Here is a 24,316-nt window from a genome sequence, read left to right on the forward strand (position 1 = left end):
CTATTAAGTGTATGTGGTATCCACATCATTCTCCAGTCCAGTCTTACTTGTGACAAGCCATGGCATTTTCAACTACACCCTTTAGCTATCTACTTGTTACACTATCCACTGTCACCCTCCTGTCTGCAGAGGGCCAGTTTCAAAACTCTACTACGCAGGCACCCTCTGCGTATGTGCATCGGAACAGTAGGCCTAGTAGCACAGCAGCCACAGATGCAGGAGGCTTGATCGCAATCGCAAGACCTGAGGATGTGATCGGTACAGCCCCGACCGCGGACGCTGCCACCGAGCCTCCTTCTACTGAGCCTCGTTTCGAGCCTGGGTCTACCACTGTAGCTCCTGGTGGTGGTGGTGGTGGTGAGATGGTCACAGAGCCTAATGATGTTAGACAACTCACTGCAGCAGCCCGGAGCGTGGATGTGACAGTTGAAGCTCCTGCCATCGGGGAGCGTATGTTCCCCATTCCTGCAACTGTGACACTGGTGTGTCCGAGCTCGAATCCTGAACGATTTATGTCCACTAGCTGGTTTGTGTTGACTGAGAGCGATACAAGAGTCGGGTTGTATCACATCAACGAACACGGACGCTCCTCCAAATACATTGACCGGCACAATATACTCTCGGGGTTCACCGTGTCGCACAACGTAACTAGCACCAAGGCTCTAATGATCTATGGTGACACGTGCAACCACACTGCAACCTACCAGTGTACGAGGTCGGCTAGAGTGGGGTACGTCAACGAAGTGCACACTTTCTCTGTCGCAAACTGCTCCGTGTTGAGGAATGTAGACCTAGGATCCACTATTAAGGCTGTGATTCCTGGAAACGCATCACCAAGGCCTATGTCCTCGAGTCTCATACTCGCTATAGGACCTATAGTTTGGTTCATCTCTATTTATTAACGGTGCTCGAGTCAACCCTCCCCGCCCTTGTTCAGCACAGATATCACCTTCAATCCGTGCTTGCATATGTCAATCTTGTCACCACGAAGCCAGCCTTGAGAACCACAATGGCCTCTGCAAAACCTACTACTACCACCAGAGCCAGAGCCTCTGCTAAAGACACTGGTGGGCTGCCACCGAAACCAGCACCGCTGATCCCCGATCACAACGTGTATGTCTACAAGCCAGCTGTGATGAATCAGGCCGTCCAATACATTTTAAAGAGTGCAAGCTCCAAAAAAGTGAAGATCGACGTCCCTCAAACCCCGTACTCTACTATCAAACTGGTTCATGCCCTGTGCTCCGCTACAAAGGCCAACGTCTGGGGCCCCGAGTGTGAGAAAGCATTGGTGGATAGTCTCCCCACAAGGGAACATCATAAGGCCTTCCTGTCGCACAACACGTTTGTGACCGTCATCGGTGCTGTGGTTGCCAGAGCTCTAGAACAAGCCACCAGGGGTTGCGAAGACACCCTGGACCTGCTGGCCGATCGTTACTACGTGAGAAGCATCGTGTGTCACGACTCTAGCAAGACCAGTACAATTGAAGCTGCTGCGTACGCGGGTATCATGGCCGTACACATGGAGAAAGAGGCCCTGGCCGTGAACGGGAAGAAACGGTACCAGCTCAGCAAACGTTACGGAGCGGACCAGACCGAAGAGGAGGCAAAATCCAGCTCACTGGATAGGTTGTACACTGACACAGAGTCTCACACGACAGCCATGGCCAACATTGGATTCAAGCACCATTACGAGAAGAACCCCCATCACCCTGAGCACTTTGCCGAGGGTGAGATGGACGACATTAACCTGGTTGAAGCCATCGTGGACGGATTGGCCTGTATATTCGAAAGAAACAAGACTCACACAGATGTGCACTCCTGGCTGAAGATGTACTACATAGATAGATTTAAGGGTCGCAATAAAGCCCTTGCCCAAAACATCATAGCGGCTCTCAAGCTCTATATAACGGACGCTGATTACAAAGCCCTAGATGCCTTCCGTAGGTCCATCTTCTCTATCATTGGAGAATCTATCCCGTGGTCCCATGTGAAGATGACGGACTGCTGCAATCCCAACACTGCCCAAGATAACCATGAACCGGCTCGCGATTTCACCTCATGTTTCTCAATGCAATAATGACAATGTAATAATAACCCATTGGCTGATATGTGTCCTTGAGCTGTGTAACGTGTGTAACTTACCAAGGTGTATTGAATGCGGTGGTGGTGTGTGTGACATATGTTATTCGTGTATTCAGTTGCTATACAATGTTTTCCTTACCATGACTCAATAAAAGTCTATGCTTCAATGAAAGCTGAACCGTGACACATTTGTATATCTCTGTCCTGTCCCCATGCCACAGAATAATATCATGTAGTAGATCTCACGGCTAGGTATAGTCAGAAAGAGCCTCGCTTGTCCAGGGGTCTGGGGCGTGGGTGTGTGCAAGGGGTTCGTATCTCAGGACAGGACATATTACCAGAGTACGATGATGAGTACGAGTATGTTGGATGGTGTTGGTCAGTTACACTATGACCTTTGGGTTGAAATATACGTACGGCACACAAAAGACATTAGAGAGGAAACGTTAGGGCTCATGCAAGTGGGGTCAGACAAGTCTTTAGTGTGTGTCATTTACATCATACACAACAACAGCATTCAAATGCCATCAGCCGTGTTTGAACGGTACTTACAAACGTTACTTACTTAGGAGAGCATAGGCCACTTATTGGGACCTTGGTCTATCTAACCACTGAAGGGTGTTCTAAGAGGGTCTACATTCTAAACGTAAGGTGATGGATATGGGTTTACGAATGTGTTATCGGTAACAGTTTTAGAGCACCTTTGCTTATTAGCCTTGGTTGGAGTTTTGAGCTGGGATGAGCTGGGTTGAGCTGTGGCTGGACACAATAAACACAGTTGAATGCAATGCTGTTGTATAAAGGGTGAAGATGACATGTACTAGTGTTTACACCCAACATTAGGAGTCCTCAGATAGGCAAATGCAAACCCGTAACCGAAATACCATTGACGGACGTCCCTGTCCTATAAGTGTAACAGCTCGGACCGCCCCCATCAAGTCCAGGAGGAAACAGCAACTGGTCGCCTGGGAGATGTTCAGGGACGAGCAAGACTGCTCTCCGGTTACCTCTACGCATCCCCAAGTGTTCAAGTTCCCCACATTGGACTTCGGTATGCCAGTCATGGGTAAGGTCGAACTGGAGCGAGCCCTGATGGACCAATTGTATCTGCACAGTACAAACTCTGCAAACGACACGGGGATAGATCACCCTAACCCTCATGAGCTAACCAGTGATGTTATCACAGACTACCAGAACCATAGGCTGGCATCCGTTAGCTGGTTTGCTAACGTCATACCATTCGACTTGGTGCTCTCCGAGAACAATCCCTCTGTCCTCATTCCGGCTGTGAATGTCATGGACAGATACATGACCACCTGCGCCGACCTAGGTGAGGACCTGAGTGAGCTGTTGAAGAACATTGGTAACATCCGAGCGGCATGTCTGTCGCTCTCAATCAAGATGCATGCTGTGTTCACTGCATTCGAGCTAGAGGACTTGAACAAACGCAACGGCTGGGTTCACAAGGCATTGGTTATAGAGTCTTCCAGCGACACGGGTAACACCAGTTTTGATGTCTCGATCTTGTCAGATATAAAGGGGATACAAGAGGCTGAGATGCGGATAATTAGCAGGTTGAGAGGGGCCGTGTTCCCCTCAAACGGTGAGAACACAATCAGTATACTGTGCAAGTATCTAATCCTGGAACACCTCAGTGGGCAAACTACCCCTTCCCTGGAACCTACCCAGGTCCTGAACCTACGTGTCACAGCAATATCGAGCAAGCTGTTATTAAAATCGGCATTGGACATCAGGTTGTTACGCTTCAGGAGATGGAAATGTATCGCTGTGTGCTGCATGCTTGGGGTTACGGAGGTGTGCGTTACGACTCCTAAAGATGCGCTCCATGTGAAAGAGAGTTTACTCATGGTCCTGGAAAAGCTGAAGCCTGGAGAGTTCACACATAAGGAGCTATGTGACCTTACTGAGATATTGACCCAGGGCTGTGTGGTGTGCAGCAGTTCGTTTGTCAACCGTGATTCGTACTGTTCGCTACGTAAGATATCGTCCATGTCATGCTCTGAGTGTAGGAAGAACCTTCCTTTCCGGGGACAATGTGCTTGGGGTGAGACTGGAGACCTGAACAGTGAAGGACCCCGGGATAATAAAGTTGCGCGTTACTCTGTGTAGTGTACTTACACTTGGACTATACGTGGCCTATACCTGGACTAGACTGTATACTGCCTATGTAACCCATGATATGTAACCCATGATATGTAACCCATGATATGTAACCCATGATATGTAACCCATTTCTATATGTATGTATATTCATGTGACATGGCATACAAGAAAGGAAATATAACTCAAGATATAACACACAAACGTACAATGTGTCATGTGTCAAACACAAGGTTTTATTATTCAGACAGGCGCAGGTGCACTACACCCATGATGAAATGTATGTATAACCTACACTTCAGAATACAACTGCTAACTAAATGTAACACATCATCCACACATCAGTCATATGTAGGTTAGGAGATAGGTCATGGTCAAGATTATGGTTCGGTAAAGCAGGCCCCATTGCATCTCCAACAGACAAGCTTTACCTCACTGCAATGTGTTCACCCATACTATAAGCATCAATGTGCACAGCTACAATACAATCCACCCACCACCCCGGCAAGGGGTTAATTTGACGCTTCACCGTAAGTGTTAGGCTTCACCATAGGTGTGATGCTTTGCTCCTTGGTTGAATGGTCTGCTCCTTTGTTGGACAGTCCTCTCCTTGGTCTGATGGGTCTCCCCTTGGTCCGATGGTCCTCTCCTTGGGCTGATGGTCCTCTCCTTGGTGGGATGGTAAGGTATAGGTTGAATTGACAGTCCTTTGGTTTTACAATAGCCCCACCCCTAAGGGCCCTAATGTACATAAGGCAACTAAGATTGCCACTACCACACAGTTTACCCAGCTCTACCAGAGTTTCAACCAGAGTTTCATCTGATAGATGGGTCTATACACAGCGCCAGGCTCTGCAGTAGCACTGACTGTGCTTCTAGGCCTAGTTACTACAGGACTGAGCCAAGGTGAAGATATGTTATACTTCACCACATGGACAGGCAACGGGGAGAATCTGATGCCCCACATGAATCCTATCAAGGAACAGGCTGAGGGCTGTCACAAGAACAGACTGGTGTTGGACTCTGGGACAATGGAACACCTTAAAAAGAGCGGTGTTGTGGAAGGCAGTAGAGTTGTCATGGAACTGGATACGGCTGTGTTCACTAAAGCTAAAGAGCAGATAACACTAAAGAATCCCAGACTCGCGGAACAAGTGGACCGGTTGTACGACAATCTACAGGGTGCGTATGAGGACTTTAGAGGTAACAACTTTTATGCCTCAGCCTCGGACATCCTGCGCTATGTCGCTTTCACTGCGTACTCCGATCAAGCTGACCGGTTGGTGTATCACGACGCAGACGTTAGATTCAAACCCTTAGACCATGAGCAGCAGACAAACCTGGAATCTGGTGCGGACATGAAGGTGGCCATGGTAACCTCTACCAAGCGTAAAGATCAATCCCTTGTCGACCAGCTGTCATTTGTGGAACCAAGTTACTTCTACGAACTCACACCCTACGAGTACCCACAATACACCCAGTTCAACTCAGATTTGATCTTCATGCGGAAATCCGCTGCTACACGGTCTGCCGTGGCGATCGGAGCGATGCAGCATAAGACTATAGCTGCTAGCCAAAGATCGATAGTCGAGAGGGTCCTGGGGACTGAAAAGACTACAATGACTTTACATGACGCTATTCGGACAACTCACCCTGATGAAACTAGGTTTGTGCTACCTCCCGAAACCTTTGGGTTACTCTACGGCCAAAGGACCCAGGGCCTAGCTGAGTATACTACGGCGAGTCTGAAACGTGCCTACGTGGCAGCTGTAGGCCTCAACCTTTGGACATGCTACTTGCTAGAGAGATGAATGCCAAGTACACAGCTGCCCGTGCAAGTTCAGAGTATGTAGTTGATGGTGAGAGCTACTTCAGAATAGAACCAAGTATCTTTCTTCGTACCCTTCAAATGAAAGGGGATATCACGACTAGGAAGATGTTCCTTTCGGAATCTGCGCTCAACCCGGCTGACGTCGGGGCCGTATCTCGGCAAGACGCTCGAAACTGGTTTGGGGTTTCCCAGGGTGACTGTCCGGATGTGCCAGTGTATAGTATGGCAGAAGAAGCTGCTATCAAGGTGTCAGATGTCACCCCTTTACATGTGAGACCCGCCAGTCCCGAATTACCTGAAGGTGAGATAAATATAGACATGGGTTCGCTCTCATTTGGTTCCAAAAGAGAGCCTCACGTTGTAAACCCAGAGACGGAACCAGAAGCTTTCGAGAGAGGCATAGCAGCCTGCGGGATCAACAGTAAGCGTCGACGCAGGGCTGCGTCGCGCTGCTCCCTGTATGAGGAGGAGAACTTCTCTACCACGCACAATGGAGAGTTCCTGTTTAAAGACAAGTGGCATGTGAAATTTACAAGAGAAGACGGGTCTCTAAGGATGATAGTCGAATCCACTGTCAACGCCAGGAATGTAATCTCCCGAGTGGTCACCAAGATTCCAGCGGCTCTCGTCAAGGCGTTTGTACAGAAGCGCAAGGCAATTGTGGAAATGGGTCGCGTGCAGCTCGAGAAAATTATGGGCAACCCTGAAGTAGAAGTGGCCATGAACTTCATGATGTCCGAAGCTCACAGTGCCATCCCCAGCGATCACGGACGAGCTGTGAAGCGCATGGGCTCTGCGTACGCTCGCATGGCCACAAGTGGCCCTAAGTCGCAACTGGCGGTGAAGGCTTGGGTCCTTGGAGCGCGAGCCTACGGGGTGTTCACTAACATTGGGGCCCTAGTGTACGGAGACCCCTTGGCAAAGACCTTTGCTGCCTTGGATCTTAGTCAAACCGTGAACGGTTTCATGGCTCACAAATTGTCTCAGTACGCAAAGACCAAGGCTCTAGCTGAGACCTTGGAGCTGTTGGCTAACAACCCGGTCATGAACATGGCCGGTACAGCAGCTAACATTTTCTTCTTTGCTCAGAACGTACGCAACGTCGCTGATGGACACCACAGTCCTACGGACTACTACTGGTTGACAAGATCCTCCATGCAGATGCTAACGCTGATGTTTGAAAGTCTCAACCCTGCGATGTTACCCATGGTGTCAGTGGATGTTCTAGTGACCCTCATAACACAGGGGGAATACGCAAAACACATGACATGGTCCGTAGCTAACAAACTGCCTCTTAGCACTAAGGACATGTGGACTTTGGGGGCAACGTCTTTCTTCGGCTCTAGATCGTGGTTGGAATACTATGAGAAGGTGGCCGACTTGGAGCGTGTCAACAGCCAATTTGCAAACTCTCTGGTTGACGCATTGCGCACAGTAAACGTGGTAGTTGGCTTCCCTTTATCTACAGTGATCAACGAGTGGCACAATCAACACAGTCAGGAATGTGTAGAGACGTCCGTCGAAGTGTGGCCTGTGATGGGGGACTCTACTAAGCACGACCTGTCTCAGGCCGATTTTTCTATGGAGCACGGCGTGCCCCTCAAAGAAGTGTACATTGGGAACATCGAAACCCAGCAGCTGTGTTACAACCTGGCTGTTAGAAACTGCTTACACCTACAACAGTCTGTGTTTCACAGAGCCATGGTGTATTTGGGCCAAAACATCGGCGCTTTGCCTACCAATGAAGAATGTGTATTTTATGATCAAAGTATACCCAACGCCACTGACCCATGTGGGAACTTGGCCAAATTTGTAGATGATATAACTGAGAGACAGCGGTTGGTACCAGTGACCACAGAGCACGGCGATCCGCTTATGGAACCACAACTTAGGGCTGTTAGTGTTAATGCGTACGAGGCCAAGATGATATCACGCCCTGTAGGATGGATGAAGGACTCCCGCAGGTGTACAGCCTTAATGAATGTCAAGGATAGACGCTCACCCTTCCTCACAGCCAGAGCTCGGGATGCTAACATCTTCAAGGCACATAACTGCAGTTGTCTGAGACAGTGTATTACACGCAGGTATATTGCCACGGATAAAGACGAGGATGTCGTCCAACCCTACGTGTTTAGGAAAAGGGGTCCGGAAAGCCAAGAGCTAGTACTGTACGCAAATGCTCCTATTGTGAAGAAACCCAGACGTAAACACCTAAAGGTTGAAGACATCAATCGGTATTACAAGCCGTTGGTAGCTAAGGCCGACATGCCTGCGATTATTGTAGTGGATGGAGGAGGCGTATATAAAGGTGCTACAAATGCAGCCAACATATTCCTTGTATCCCAACATGCTACAGCTGCCACAACGGGAGGCTTAGGTGTTGATACCGTGATCATCGGCAATCCAGAGAAGAGGCTGTCGATAACCATAATGCGAGATGAGAAGAAAAGTAAAATCAGGGGCAGCGATATTACCCTCGTACCCATATCCATAGAGAGCATCAAGGCTGAGAAATCCTCCGCTAATGCTGTGTTGGAGCAAAGAATGGACCTGCACCTAGGTGCCAAATGCTGTGTGGTGTTGTGTAAGGGGAGTGAGTTCAGCACACTGGAACTGGGACCACTCTCCACCGTTATAGTGAAGGCTCCTATGACCCTGACTCTTGTGGTAGCATACGACACTATGGGTGTGGAGGTGAGCGCAACTGTGGACGTGGACGATATCACCTTAGTCTTACGACCGGCGACTAGCCTGTTGCCTCGCCCTGACTACGTGAAGCGTGCATGCTCTGTGACAGATGACGGACTGTCTTTACATGGAGGAGCGGTGCTTTTCAAGAAGGGGAGCTCAGCCGTGTCTATCGGCCCCGATGGAATCATGTTGACTTGCAGTGTTACAGGTGATATGGTGTATCGAAGTGCCTACAAGAATCTGAGTACCAAGGAAGGAGAGGAGTTTAATGCCCAGGTCTGGAGGGAGAAGCTTGATGCGCTGGTTCGCGCAGGTCTGGATGACATGACTGTGACAAATCCAACCGGGGTTAGAGTTGTGGCCACCAGAGCCAAGCGAACAGTACTCAGGATCGACAATACCACTACAAGTATTCACCAGAGCTTCGGTCAGCAGCGCTCGATTGCAATGGACTTGGTAGTGGATCTTGACGTGACCCACTGCGACCTATCTTTGTACGGATCTGGGTCCCCTATCACCTATTGCTGTATGGGTTCGGATTGTTTCCCAATGGGTGCTAGGGATGTAACACACTGTGACATAGTGATGACAGGAGTGACTCCGGATGGATCTAACTATACCACCCAGGTGACCGTTACCGCTAAAGGTTTTGGGATAGTCGCCGTAAAGGGTAGAGAAAGCGGGCGGTATGAAACACCGGAGGGATTGGAACTGCATTCCAGCCTCCACGATGGCAATACCGTTCGAATGGTGCTAAGTGAAGATGTGACTGTGGTGTTCAGAGATCAGTTCTCAGGGATGGAGAGGGTTATACCCGCACACTACGGAGAGGTGTTTCTGAAGAGGACCTACGACGACGAAGACCTGTTGATTCACGGTGTTGAAATGATGACTCCTAGTTGGTAGTAGTAGCCCAAGCAGCAATGTGTTAATGTCTATACAGTGGTAGCCCATGGGTAGTATCCCTTCCTGACGTACATACTGTTTGTATTGTTCCATAGTGGCCAGTCCACACCGCAAATACATAACTGTTACATACTGTCAATAAATGTTATAAACATGGACCATTGTTCACATGTGTCATATTGCACGGTTGACACATTCATTCATTCATACATACACTAACATCCACAAGACCCCTAGGGCCCATTACACAGTGAACACAGTGACCTGACTACCCTCTCCATAGGGTGATATGTCCGTTCGTGGATGATATGTAGTGTATATACACAGCAGGATAGTATATAAATACCACCACACATCCCTGTATCACCCATTTACATTACAGCAAGAGAGTGTGTGTTATACCTCAGCAAACCATGCAGAACCCAGGCAATATACCTCAGCTCGTCCCAAAAGTTAACATAATACAGGGTGTACCCAAGGTTCTGTACGTATCTGAATGTCTCCTGGACATGGACAGCCACAGCGACAGCAACCTTAGCCGAACTCCCCGATACATGTGTCCAAAAGACTTTGGTGTAGCTAAGACGAATGAATTCGATGTGTTGAACAACACTAATGTCATGACACCCGTGCCTGGGAAGTACGACACGTACATGTGTAACGATTGTAACATCATACTGTCCGGGTACAAAAGAGGTGACCCTGGATTACTTCAACATGTGCATAGTGGAGGAGGACAGTGTCTGTACATTAAGGCTAAGTACAGGGGTTGTGAAAAGGAACTTTTCATCACACAGGGGAAGCTGCGGTTCCAAAGTGGGGGTCTAGCATTCCCGGATTTCGTGTTGTATGCAACTGATGGGTACGTTGCTATTGCCGGGACCAAACATTGCATTATCTGCGCGTGTCAGTATGGCGGAGATCACTATATCGCATGCCCGGAGATGGGCAACCGCATCAAGACAACCCTGAAGCATTTGAAACTGACCATGTGTATCGACACCACTCCTTTGTTCATTCCAAAGAAAGGACCCTGTCCTGAGAATAACAGATGGCAGAGCTACGAAGGCGAGAACTTAATGCATTTCGAGCTAGACTTTGGTAGAGCGGGAAAACGTGCCAACATGTGGCACGTTGACGGTACGGTTGACACTTACAAATGTTCCCAGTGTAAACTGGAAGTCAAAGACTTTGTGGAGAATGACACCTTACTGGGTGAGCACATCTATCACGTATATGAGACAGGAGGCAAATGTCCATACATCGAAGCGAGGTACAAGCATCAGGAATTTAAGATACAGTTCATACTGGGGAATGAACGGTGCAGAAAGGGATGGATCGCCTTCCCGGATTCTGTCCTCAAGGACTCTTATGGGTGCACTAGAATTGGAGGCATGAACTGCTGTGTTATCTGCGGTGCCAACACTCTAAAGGGACAGAACCTACCCATTCAGGAACATCAGCCTAACTGTGATGAAATGAAAACCTCACTTCGGTTGATGCTTAGGGATATGATATTCATAGAATGAAAACTATGAAAGTGACGTTCAACACCTATCTCTGGCTGTACTAATTAATGTATGGTAGTTTAATTCAAGTATGGGCCTAGTATGTGGTATGCCATTTAATAAAACTCCCTTGAATCAACTGTGTGGTTACATCTGTCTCTTCGGTGGTTCTCTTTTGTGGTGTTTGCGTGGCAGAATGCATGAGGTGTACCTTACACTCAGTGGTGTGATGGTGTGTCTTTGGCTACTTACTCTATAAGCATGTAGATTACAGTATGAAAGGGTATTTGGCAAGGGTTGTCCTAGACCCTGTCATCTATGTCTCACTAAGTCTCACTCTCTCAGTGACAGAGCTTGGGTGACTATCTATCTCCCCTGCTAATTTCAAAACTGTTCATCCTGACTGGTTGGTGAAGAAATACTTAACCACAGGCTACCAGGCTTCAATAATTCTCAAAATGAATAAGGTGCAACATCAGCAGCAGCACACCGGTGATGTTGCTAACCAGGGCAGCAACAGAGCACACAGAGCATCGTTCGGTGAACCTGGAGTTGATCTGCTGGACACCGAGACCATGCACCTCATGAAATGTCTCCTAGGAGAATGTACGGGAGTTTGGAAACAAAGCCAGCACGAAAGCAAAGCTCTGTCAACAATGAAAAGGGTTGTGGGTGAGGTATTGGAGAGACACAGATGTTCATACAATGGTATGTATTGCTTGTATATGATACCTAGTGTATGATACCTAGAGCTAACGTTAGGTACACAGGTTCGCTACCAATTGTAACATGGTTCTGGACATTCCAAGGTATGATCAACAGACTTTCATTGGATGACAGAGGGGATGATGTGAAGTTCATCGGTGTAATAGCTACTAGCCTCTTCGACGACGGGACTGTCAACTGGGGCCGTGTTGCAAGCCTGGCAGCCTTTGGGTGTGCGGTGTGTCAGTACTGGACGGAGAAGGGTAGAGAGGACTGTGTGGAGCGAGTGGGAGATGAGATCTCAGCTTACCTGCTGACTGACCAGAGGGACTGGCTGGTGAAACACAACTCATGGGTAAGTTAACTGAAGGCTGCCTAATGCCTGACTGAGAGACGTTATTCCGATCTAATATGTTGCAATGTTGAAATCTGAGTTTAAATTCTTTTTCCAGGAGGGCTTCGTGGAGTTCTTTGGCGTATCAGAACCGGAGTCCTCCAAATGTGACTCGACATTGAGTGACATACTCATGACCGTTGCTGCAGGAGCTGGGATTGTGGCAATGCTGAAGACATTGTTGATCATGGGAAAACATGTGTGATATTCCAGAGACCTGTGTTTTATTACTTTTGCAATATTCGGTTCCCATCCTTTACGTGGTGACTGTGAGTTTGGAATATGGAAGTGGACTCGTAATGAACCAACCACGAACCAACATGTGTTTGTACTTGTCTCAATATATAGTATATGTACCACCACACGAGGGCATGTATTATGCATGGGGTCAAAGTATACAAATGAGGCTGCGTATCAACGTATACACTTTATTTGTTACAGTACAATCAGTATGGACATTGATTAATTATAAATGATTATACGTGATTAAACCATACCAAACACATATGTGTTCGTGTTGTGTCTAAGAATGAGTGTCTAATAATGACTGTCAGAGTCAGGGTGGCCGTGCTATGTACCAGCTCTGTACCACCACGTGATGGCAGCATACTTGGGTAACAGTATTGATATATAACTGTGCTTAAGGTACACAAGATAAGGATGTGTAGTAAAGCAACACGCGTTATAAATGATTAAACAAACCACCAACCTTAGTTTGTCTCTGTTCAGGCAGGGGCTTATATCCTCTATATTATAACCGTACACGGATGCTTCAGGTATTAGCGGATAATGAGCCGTGTGCGGACAATTCAACCTAGAGTGGATACTACAGCCTTGGGGGAAACATTTCAACCTAGAGTGGATACTATAGCCTTGGGGGAAACATTTCAACCTAGAGTGGATACTATAGCCTTGGGGGAAACATTTCAACCTACAGTGGATACTACAGCCTTGGGGGAAACATTTCAACCTAGAGTGGATACTATAGCCTTGGGGAAAACATTTCAACCTAGAGTGGATACTATAGCCTTGGGGGAAACATTTCAACCTACAGTGGATACTATAGCCTTGGCTGGGGGTTAGACTAATGGGCAAGTGCACACCCCTTAGACACTCACACACTCCCAGAGTAGATTTAAAAGGCATTGTGTTCCCAGAGTGGAACCACAAAAATACAGAAGCTCTCTACTGAACAACCTAGTAGACATGGACACACGGAGATCTGTCCGTTTAGCCTGTGTCAAAGCAACAGCCATGCATAGTTCACCTGACTGCAATTGCATACATCTGGCCACCATCACTACATTGATGCTACAGTTGATGCGGGATTCGCCGACGTTCACCTTCAACTCTGCACAGTTGACACTGAATTTAAACAACAGAGGCAATCGCAGGCTATATGACGTCCTTTGCTTGCTGGAAGGTATTGGGCTTCTCAGAAGAAATGGCAAGCAGTACACACCCATGACACAATGGTATCAGATGCCGAAATTTAACAATGCCAGCATGAAAAGTACCATGGGGATTATTTACCGGCATGTGCGCACTAACCCAGGGGTGTTCGACATACGGCAATTGGCTGACAAATTCAAAATTCAACTTCGCAGGATGTATGACATCTTCAGTGTCCTGAGTACACTTGGTGCTTTGACAAAACAACCCCAAACCAAGGCCATAGGATGTTACGCAACCGCTAAATGGCCACAGTCTGATTCTTCTGTGCTCTACTGGATACATGCTCTGGATAACATCTGGGGTGACCCGCCTGAAGTACAGGTTGTCCACAGTAACTCACCACCAGAGGACTTGTGGATTGACAGTGATGATTCAACATCTGATGCCATCATAGTCATCCAGACAGACTCCCCTCAATTCCTCGCAGTGGAGTCCAGCCATACCACTAGCTACTGTTACGACTGTTACAAAAGCAAAGTGCAGTGTATGGACACTATGGACATGGAAGCTGAAGTACAGGTTGTCCACAGCGACTCACCACCAGAGGACTTGTGGATTGACAGTGATGATTCAACATCTGATGCCATCATAGTCATCCAGACAGACTCCCCTCAATTCCTCGCAGTGGAGTCCAGCCATACCACTAGCTACTGTTACGACTCTTACAAAAGCAAAGTGCAGTGTATGGACACTATGGACATGGAAGCTGAAGTACAGGTTGTCCACAGCGACTCACCACCAGAGGTCTTGTGGATTGACTGTGATGATCCAAAATCTGATGGCATCATAGTCATCCAGACAGACTCCCCTCAATTCCTCGCAGTGGAGTCCAGCCATACCACTAGCTACTGTTACGACTCTTACAAAAGCAAAGTGCAGTGTATGGACACTATGGACATGGAAGCTGAGCGCTTTCACTTGCGCTTTCACTTTGACGACCTATCGATGAACCTCTTTGAAAACACAGATGGCTTTACCAACACAGAGAGCCTAATACAACAGTCCTTATTGTTGTTAGATGGAGAATGTGACAGGCTGCTGGACTGTTGTATTTGACAACGAACCAAGCTATAGGTGTCCAACACACTAAACACAGGAATGTTGTTTATGTCGGTACCAATATGTCTGTCTCTTATCCTCAATATGATCTGTACACTTCCCTACACTTCCCTGTAGGGAGTATATCATACTCTGGGTACAAATAAATAAAGTCTATATATTCATATACAAGGCCTAGTCCTGTTGTGCTCTTCCTGTTGTGTGTACCCCGTATTGCATACATGTATCAGTACTGTTACTCAGTATGCTGCCGCAATCATGTGGGTGTCTATAACATTGCCACCCAGGTTGGCTGCCGGTTGATTGTGATAGGATGTGATGTGTACAGGTACAATACAGTACGAAACGCGGAACCAGGGACACAGGACAGGGACACAGAGTACATACATATTGTGTGCCAAGTGTTTTATTTGTTGTCAAAAGTAGACAATCAGTGCCGTGCTGCCACCATGCCAACCCCAAATAGCAATTTATGAATTTATGAGTAAAGAAAGCAGTATATCACATCACATCACAAGGCGTATACCACAAGTAGTATATCACCCAAAGCACAACAAGAAAGCATTTAACACCTGACGATCAAGCCTGTTTGACCCTTCAGCAACGGAAGAGTAAGTGGTTGATTTTATAAAGACCGGTACATGTCATAGAAAAAATCCAACTCTGGCCTGGGCTCCAGCGGTAGATTCGGACCCCCCCAGTGGTCACACCTGATTTTTATTCGACGACAGTCCTTCTGCAAGCAGCTGACGACAGTGGCTCCATCGGGGTGTATGTGGACATATCTCAACCCATTACTCTCACTGAATATGTGTTTGCCCCTGCAGAACAGGACGCCTCTTTTGGTATGTGGGTCCTCCTGCGACATCGGGTACAAGGTACACGGGACCTCGATGAGGTTCTGTACATCCTGGATCGTCATAGGGTTCTTAGTCTCGAAGTAGCCACGGAGTGTAGTGTGCGGAGAGTGGCACATCTCTACAATCGCACTATGACATTCACATAAAATGCTCGGGTAAGGACCCTTCGCCGGCGGGCACATCCAGACATGCACGTAATCACAGGTGAGGTTATTCAGCCTCATGGCCAACGTCTCCAGGTCAGACCGGCTGTACGACTGTATCATCAAACGCCACTTGGTGGAGCAAGACTTCTGTGTCCTTCCCGCGTACGTACCCTGCCATGGAGATGGACCCGGAGACCTTTCTCCTCTGTTCAATCTCCAATGAGACATACTTGGTCTCAGTGCTCGCTTGTAAGATTTCCGTGGATCGTGTATAGACAGAGCCCAATCGGCTTGCCCCTAGCCTTGCCCCTAGCCTTGCCTTGTTGTTGGTACAGAGGTAGAATATGAGTGGCTACACACCCAGACTCAGCTACTTTTATACACAAGACCCCGTATCCCTGAACCATTATCCAAAGAGGCTACAGTTACCAGCCCAGCCCATGGCTGGATAAATGTGCAAGAACATAGGACATAGCGTTTTTAAACACTTTATTGTTTGTCTTACCATCACAATCACTTGGAACACATATACTGTATATAATATCCAACGTGATCTCTTCTTATATGTTCAACATGGCAACCTGGGTACATAAGGAGAGGGGCCCAAAATAGTCCAGTATGGCCATTCCCATCTCATCCTGAGCCTTCCATATTTCGCTAGAGACACATATTTCATCTTCTGTTGCAATTGCCAGACCTGGACAGGCTATGCTCCCGAACCTCGACTCGGTTCGATCTCTTATGTTCATATATCCGCTCACGCTGAATGTACCAGGTCCGTTGGTCTGCGTTATCTGAAATTTGGGAATGGAACAACCGCAAACATAGGTCAATGTGATACATACACTCACTGTAATGCCCTTGTGTATATGTATGTAAATGGAATAGCATTGATTGTATGTCTTACAGCGCAGACCAGGTATCTGTTCACGCTCTTCGTAAGGTCTATCAGACCCTTGTCGCCTGGTTCGGTGTCGAAAGACGAGTGTTGTAACAGAGGCTTTATGGATTCAACGCCATGCTGTGTAGAGAAGGTCCCATCTATCTGGAAGTATAGGTACGTCGGGGGTGAGCTCTGTGCCATCTGTGCAAGCGAATATAATATCACCCTTTGGGTTAGAGGAGCGATAGAACAGGTTACAGCCACTACAAGTCCACAGCCAACATTTCTTGGTACTGGTTGGTTTTCTTAAGGTCTATATACCCTGTGTTTCATGAGCCATGAGTGGGTGCTGAAACCATGGTTGGATGGTGTAGCAAAGGGACGCACACCCTGGAGCTGCCCAGTGACAGGAGCCACAAGCCACACAGAGTGTGATTGTCTCCCTGACCTATCAACACCGGCTGGTCGGATGAGTTGGACATGGAGAATTGGCCATGGTATATATATGTATATATATATATAAAACCATCCACATATATACACACCTCACCCTCTCAACCGTTCATATATTAAGCCGCTTGACCACAACTACCACAGAAGCTTTATACCTAGCAGCAGAATGGAGAGTTACCTGAAAGACTACGTTATTGGCAGAGGAGCCTACGGGACCGTGTACAAAGTCAAGTGTCTGAGAACTGGAAAAGCGTTTGCCTTGAAATATCACACTCGCGGCGTAGATGATTCAACCGTGAGAGAACTCTCCTGTCTCGCTGCACTAAGGGGTCACCCCTATGTGATCCATATGCACGATTGCTTCTTAGACAATGGGAAGATAGCCATGCTCATGCCCTATGTGCCCTACACGGTGAGTGACGTGATTCACAACGGACAAGGTTGGAAAGTGTACAAGCAAGGCCGGTCTCTGCAGTTGATCCCGTTGAGTTTTGTGGCTCACTTTTCGGTCCAGGTGGCTACTGCTTTGTCTTACATGCACAGACTGAATATAGTGCACCGGGACCTGACTCCTTCCAACGTGCTGCTGACAGAAGATCTCACTGTCAAAGTGGCGGACATGGGCCTCTCTAGACAATCCTCGAAATGGATGAGTCCAACTGTGGTCACGGAGCCCTACAGGGCCCCGGAATTGTTTGTTAAAGGTGACTGTGCAGAGTACACCTGTGCCATAGACATGTGGAGCCTAGGGGTGATGATAGCGGAAGCTATGGAAGGTAAGGTGGTATTCCTAGAGCGTGCAAATCGCAGAGAAAAGGTGTCCACACACCAGATCATTTTAAGGACTCTATGTCCCAAAGACCATCCACGTGCACCGATCACACCATGGGATCCTGTCACCTTATTGCCCCAGGTTATGGAGTGTGAACTAGTGAAACGGATCGTCTTCAGATTGCTGGCTTTCCGTGACACTGAGAGACTTATGGCTCACGAGCTGCTGCAGGACACAGAATGGAGCAAGGTTGCTCATATGACCGAGGAAGACAAAGGTATGGTCAGAGGCCAGATTGAGGAGAATCGGAGAATGGACGTGTCAAAGGAAGTGTGAGAGACTAAGCAAAGACAAAGACCAACACCAGGACTGCTTGCTCTGTGTACTTTTATTGTGTACTACATTTCATGATTCATAGATATATACTTGTGATATATAATTGTGTAGGCATACAATACAACGTTAAACCTATCTGTACGTCTGTCAATAAAAAGTGTATATAGCACCCTACAACCCTGGCCTGGTCCATTCGGTAGTACATTCACAAGTACATTCACAATGCCAACATGATCTGGATGTGGACATATAATGTTATATAATGTTATCACTGAATACAGTGTTGCGCTTGCATTCAGGACAGGACAGGACAGGACAGAACAGGTGCAGGACAGGCTACAGCCTCAAATGTACTTGGTTACATGTAGGTTATTGTGAATATCACCATTGACATTGACATGTAAAGCGGGGTCAGGATACTGCGGGTTTGTAGAGTAGACCCCTCAGATGTCCCAGATGTCCCTGCAGACTTCCAGGATCTTTCAAAGTCGTCTATCATCCTCTTCACGTCCCGTAGGTCTGCAGGAGACACACATAGTGAGCTGCATGCAACTACTATTACAGTACTGCCAGTATACAGGTCATTATACACAGAACCAAACCAAAGAAGAAGGAGACAACACACAAAGCACAACGCACTTTCGCTCACATCGAGCATTTTCACCGATGTTTTCATGTCCTCAACCTCCTTGAGAGCTGGCATCTCCATCGTTGGGATTCCGGAGGTCGTTTTCTCCGCTATGGTGGCACAACGGCGAGGCGAGGCAGCAAGCTGGACACTTGTACACGAGCTGTCAGCTTGCCCATGTCGCTGATACATGAAGTAACGGTATTCCCTATCGCCGTATCCGCCAAACGTGTTGTTGACCATGAAACAGCAATGCCCTGGGCTTATCTTTCTGCTCATAGTGTCATTCCACACTTGGCGTAGACTCCACATGTTGTTATCCTGGGGTTCTATATACAACATAGATATTGTAATGACACCATCGAGAGGGCCAATGAACGCAGCCTTCTTACCGTCCACTCTGGCAGTATAGTAGAACATACCGCATGTGTCGGCCTTTGCGCTCAAATAGAAGGTTTTGTGTCCTATCCTGTACTCGCCTTCATCAGTACAGGTGAGGACGCGAATGCTAACTTGGTGTCCCACTGGGGTATTGGTCAGCTCGTATATGTGTTCACTACCTTGGACGGCTTTATTGTCTTTATAGAAAGACTGAGTGGGACTGTCCAAGTACCCGGGCAGCCTGACAGGGTTTCCCATTGTACCTACAATGGTGACGGGCTTATGTCTATCATCCGTACGACCTGTCGCCCTCTTCAACACACAACTCTCACAACACTCTAAGGTTATCGCTGCCATGCACAGCATACTCAATGTGATAGGAAAGTACATTGTCATAGGGCGTGGTGCTATAGACAAGTCTGATACGGCTTGGAGTCCTGTTGATGCTACTTTCACAGAGCGGGAGCACAGTGCCAGAATGCTGCCTGCAGGAGCTGTTGAGCCCTTTATATACACGCTGGAGCCTGACACGTCACACACACACTCACCAAACCTTTCGTCCACCCAATGCTGTGACATCCTACCCAATGGTACCTCTATGGGGTATGATGATGTAGTTAAATACAAACTCAGAAGAGAAGAGACTGTGATATCCGATCTCGGCCTACATATCAGACCAATGTTAGTTCAGACGTTCAGACCCTGACTGTGATACCCAACCTCGGCTGATGACCTATGGCTGGATGAATGGGATGCTGTCCAATATAGTCAGAAACAAGGAACCCCCAGTGTGAACATAGCACAAGAATAACTGAATACGCTCTGTACACTTGTACTTGGGTTGGGAACACATTGGAGGTATTGGAGTTATTGTGGTTGTGGAGGAACCTGTCCATGAATGCCATTGTAACCACCATACCATGTCTCTATCTTCCATCGAACGCACCAATCTACACTCCACCTCAGGAGGATCATCTCAGGACTCACAGCTACAAACGACTGGTGGAACTGAACATGTAAGGTGTTGTACTGCCGGGATGTCTCCCCAACACCAGATACGTCACCCCTTCGGGTACGTATTACGATGTGAACAGCGGTACAAGATACAGTGTACCTACGAGGACATTGATACTATCGAGGAAGCTCTGGACAAGTGTCCTTTCTACGGAATGTTACACAGGACTATTGTGCATAACATTCTGATTGTATTATTCTTTCCGGGGATGGAGCCTCCGACCTGGATGCCTAACAACTTTCCATGTTATCTCATGCCGAAGACAGGTCGCATTCACCTCACCGTGGTACCCACGTCTACTCCCCAACCGACCTATCCCAGGAGAAGCATAACGCATGGAGACGACAGCTTCACTATACGGATATCTTCACAGTACCACCCGTCACGGTTCCACCCTGCGGGGCGTAATGTACTCAATGTTCGAACTACGTGCTTAACGCCTGCCACATTGTTTGTGTTGGTGGACCCAAAGAAGACCATAAGGGCATCGTTGAAAGATGACGGTCGGTTCAGCTCAGCGGTACTCCAGAGTCCCTACGCTAACCTCACAACTAGCAATGGACCTTTTCAAGATCGAGATCAAGTACTCGTGGTTCCAGTGGATCAATTCGGTGTGGTTCTCAAACGTGATGCAGAGTATGGTCTATACACCAAAGCACCTAAAGGTCTTGGCCGCTTACTCAAAAGAGCAATGCAGCGGACCCTTGGAGATGGTCGCACGCATCCCCGACTAACTGCGAAGACAGCGGACGAATAAGGGAGTGTACACACTGACAGGGGTGATCGGTGTCCTCATAGACAATCATACTTTTGTTTTCTTGACAAACATATCTCTGACCAGGTTGTGTGTTGATATATGTCTTTGTTATTAAATAAAACCTGTGTGATGTGTAAGAACCCCAATAAACTATTCCCCAATGTATTACATTATAAGGTGCAGTGTGTGTTATGTTCATCGTGTCTAGGAGTACCACATATATGAAGCGGTGCTATTATTGTCACCATATAACACTATAAGTAAGGACTGTGGTTGTGTAACAATCATGCCTTCCACACGCAGTAGCTCATCTCTGTGCAGAAAGAGGACCCGAGAAGAGTCCTCCGGTACAGGTGCGTGTAACGAGTGTGCTCACATAACGATGATAGCCAACCTGAAACGTGAAATCCTCCAACTCAAGAAGTCACTGGATGTGGAGCACGAACAGAGGATGGAGGCTAGCCGTGAGAGAAAGATGTTGGGTGAGGGCCTCGCCAAATGGCAAGGAGAACAAGCAGCAGAAAGAAATGTGGCATTGGTAGGTGAGGCTATGGTAGGGAATATAGCGACCAAAGCTGCCACTGACCGCTTGAGCGATACACACAGGCACACGCTATATGAACTCGAGTTGTGTACAAAGGAACTGGAGGACACAAGATACGCTCTTCAGGAAGCCTGTGAGGAGCGGGAAGCCTTGAGGATCAAGCTGTCAGAGAGCCGCCAGCCTAGCAAGGATGCAGAACCCAAGGAATATGCCGACGGAACGCACAAGACAGAAGACTCACACCCTCACTTAGACTGGGTAGGGAGACATTACCTTGCGGTGTCGCTCCCGGACGACCGCATGTTCAAACCCGGTCAGTCTGTCACACCGGTCGGGGTGTTACAGAAGCTGTTTGAGATCAGGGTAGGCGATAAAGTGGCAATGGGGTTCAGTCTGATGGTGGAGAATATGAACATCATGCTATCTCAACTGGAGCCCGAGTGGTACGCCAAACACTTTGGCTTCTGTAGAGCCTACGTGCATGGCAATAAATACAAATCTACAGACAGGGTAGACACCGAGGACTTTGCGTGGCTGCTGTTCGAGTATGGGGCTCACGCACCGTTGATCGAAGTGCTCGCCGGGCTCCAAAATGTTCTAAACAGTACGGGCAAGGGAGGAGTGACCACGGCATCTCTGTACACGAGCAAGCACATGTACAGCTCGTATGTGACACTGTTCAGAGACACGGTGTCAAAGGCCTACGAGGGTGTTGTACGCGTACGTCAGAGAGCTCAGAGGGTGCGTAAGGCGCAAGGTGTCGTTTACGTGCCTCTTACTGCAGGCTTGGGTGCTGATCAGAGCGACCGTCAACGAGGTTCTCAATCTGTCAGAAACAGGGTCTTGCGCTCTGTACTGGAAGGGATCGAAGCTCCCCCTCACATCAGCAGCGTGTTGGCAAATGGAGAGGTAGACAGAGTGTCTCGCCAAGACCCCCTTCGCTTAGAGCAGTCACTCTCTGCGTTCATGAAACTTAGGGGTCTGGAGGGTCAGGACAAAGCTGGACGGTCTGCTGTTCATCGGAGTAACCAGGAACAAGAGGTCCCATTTAAGGCCGCTACGTCAAGTCTCCTAGCAGGGCCTCTTGAAAACCGGGTGCTGTTCCATTCACCTTGGTCGAAAGATTCACCTGCTCTGTAGCGCTTTACAAGGACAGAGTAGTAGGGAGATATATATATATATCGCTAGAGAGATAGGCACAGAGATATATAGTCAACCATACGGACATGAGCAGGTCAACCGAGCGACACAGAGATGGGCTAGTGGTGTGCGAGGCTGGCAGCAAAAGACAGTGTCTGGAAGAGGAGGATGAGGAGGACCTGAGAACGAAAGCAATGTTGGCCATGTCTAGATACTGCCAGGATCGTTGGGTGAGGACAATGGTCAAGCTGCACATGTCTCGAGGCGAGCATATGAAAGTGGCTCTGCTGAGCGGAGACGCCGGCTGCGGCAAATCGTACGCCATATCACTGCTGGAGAAGAAGTTGAGGAGCATGAACATCAGCGTGGCTGTGAGCGCTATGACCAACAAGGCAGCGGGAACCCTGATGGAATCCTGCGACCTTGACCACGTCTACACGTTCCACAAGTTGATGGGGTTCAAGAAGGAACTGTTGGACGAGAAGCTTTCGCTCGACGAATTTACGCAGCATTACTGCAAAGTGTACTGGAACGTGATATCTCGTTTCAATACACTGCACCAGGCCCAGTTGCCCCCCGAGCGGGACGATGGGATCAGACGACATTCGTGTAGACAGTTGAGACCGGAGTCTTGTGCCGTGTGTAGTAAAATGCTGTCGCGCCTTAGGATGTCTAAGAACCCCTCGGAACTGGCACCCATGGAGGACGCCCCTGCGTTTCTGGGAGTGAACGTGCTGATTGTAGACGAGTACGGTCTGATGAACGTGGAGCTACTCGAGAGGATGTTGTGCTGCCTGGCTCTCTTCTACGGACCCGGTAAGGGTCCTCTCATAGTCTTCTCGGGCAGCGTGTCACAATTGCAGCCCGTGGGGTCCAATCTGCGCATTTGGCAAACGGAGCGATTCGAAGGTCTCCTCTCTTGTTCTACTCCGCTCTTTGTCAACAGGCGACAGTTCAAGGACCCGGGTTACGCTGAGGCTGTGACGTACCTTCAGTTCAACACGGTCACGGAAGAGTCTCGGCGCATTTTCAAGGCCGACATTATGGACCCAGACTACGAGCCAAAGAAGCTGAGGATCTTCCACCAGGACGAACAGCAGATTAGATACACAGCAGCGTACATGGACAAGGCGAGCCAACATGCCCGCATTGGGGAAAAGTTTCTCAGTGTGTCTCGGAACCGGGCGCCCTACAAAGGACCGAGCGCTTGGTACGAAGTGCTGAAGCAGGCCGCTCAGACGCTGCCCAAGATCTTTTCAGTGCCCAAATACCGTCCCGGGATCCGCACCACGGAAAGGGAGTATCTGAAAGTGGACAAGCTGTGGGTGGGTTGCAAGGTGCGAATGATCTGGCACATGGACTTCAACGGTATACAGGTTGCGAACAAAAATACATTGGGGTCCTCATTTGCCATGACGGGCACACAAATGAGGATACAGCAGCAGCAGCAGCAACTCCCTTCCAATCCAGACATGGAAGGTGTAGTGCTAGGCATTTCGTTCAATGTACAGGGCCAGTTCAACGAGTTCTACGTGAAAGGGGATCAGACGGGGACCATGTACAAGGTGGCTCCTTCCATGTGGACCTACATGAACTGGACAGTGACCACACACCCGCTGGCCTGTCTGTTGGCGATGAACACGTAC

At 48.3% G+C, this 24,316-nt stretch overlaps 1 protein-coding gene across 1 annotated transcript; it reads left to right on the top strand.

The window, feature by feature from the left end:
* Positions 1 to 17,263: 17,263 nt before the first annotated feature.
* LOC311133411 (cyclin-dependent kinase 2-like) lies at positions 17,264 to 18,205 on the top strand (the record flags this gene model as incomplete). Its single annotated transcript, XM_084166906.1, has 1 exon — positions 17,264 to 18,205. One exon carries the CDS (start codon positions 17,264 to 17,266, stop codon positions 18,203 to 18,205), a length of 942 nt encoding a protein of 313 aa, XP_084023032.1.
* Positions 18,206 to 24,316: the final 6,111 nt, after the last annotated feature.

The sequence above is a fragment of the Coregonus lavaretus genome (genome assembly GCF_964263955.1).
Source record: "Coregonus lavaretus genome assembly, chromosome: 8".
In the NCBI taxonomy this organism is placed as follows: domain Eukaryota; kingdom Metazoa; phylum Chordata; class Actinopteri; order Salmoniformes; family Salmonidae; genus Coregonus; species Coregonus lavaretus.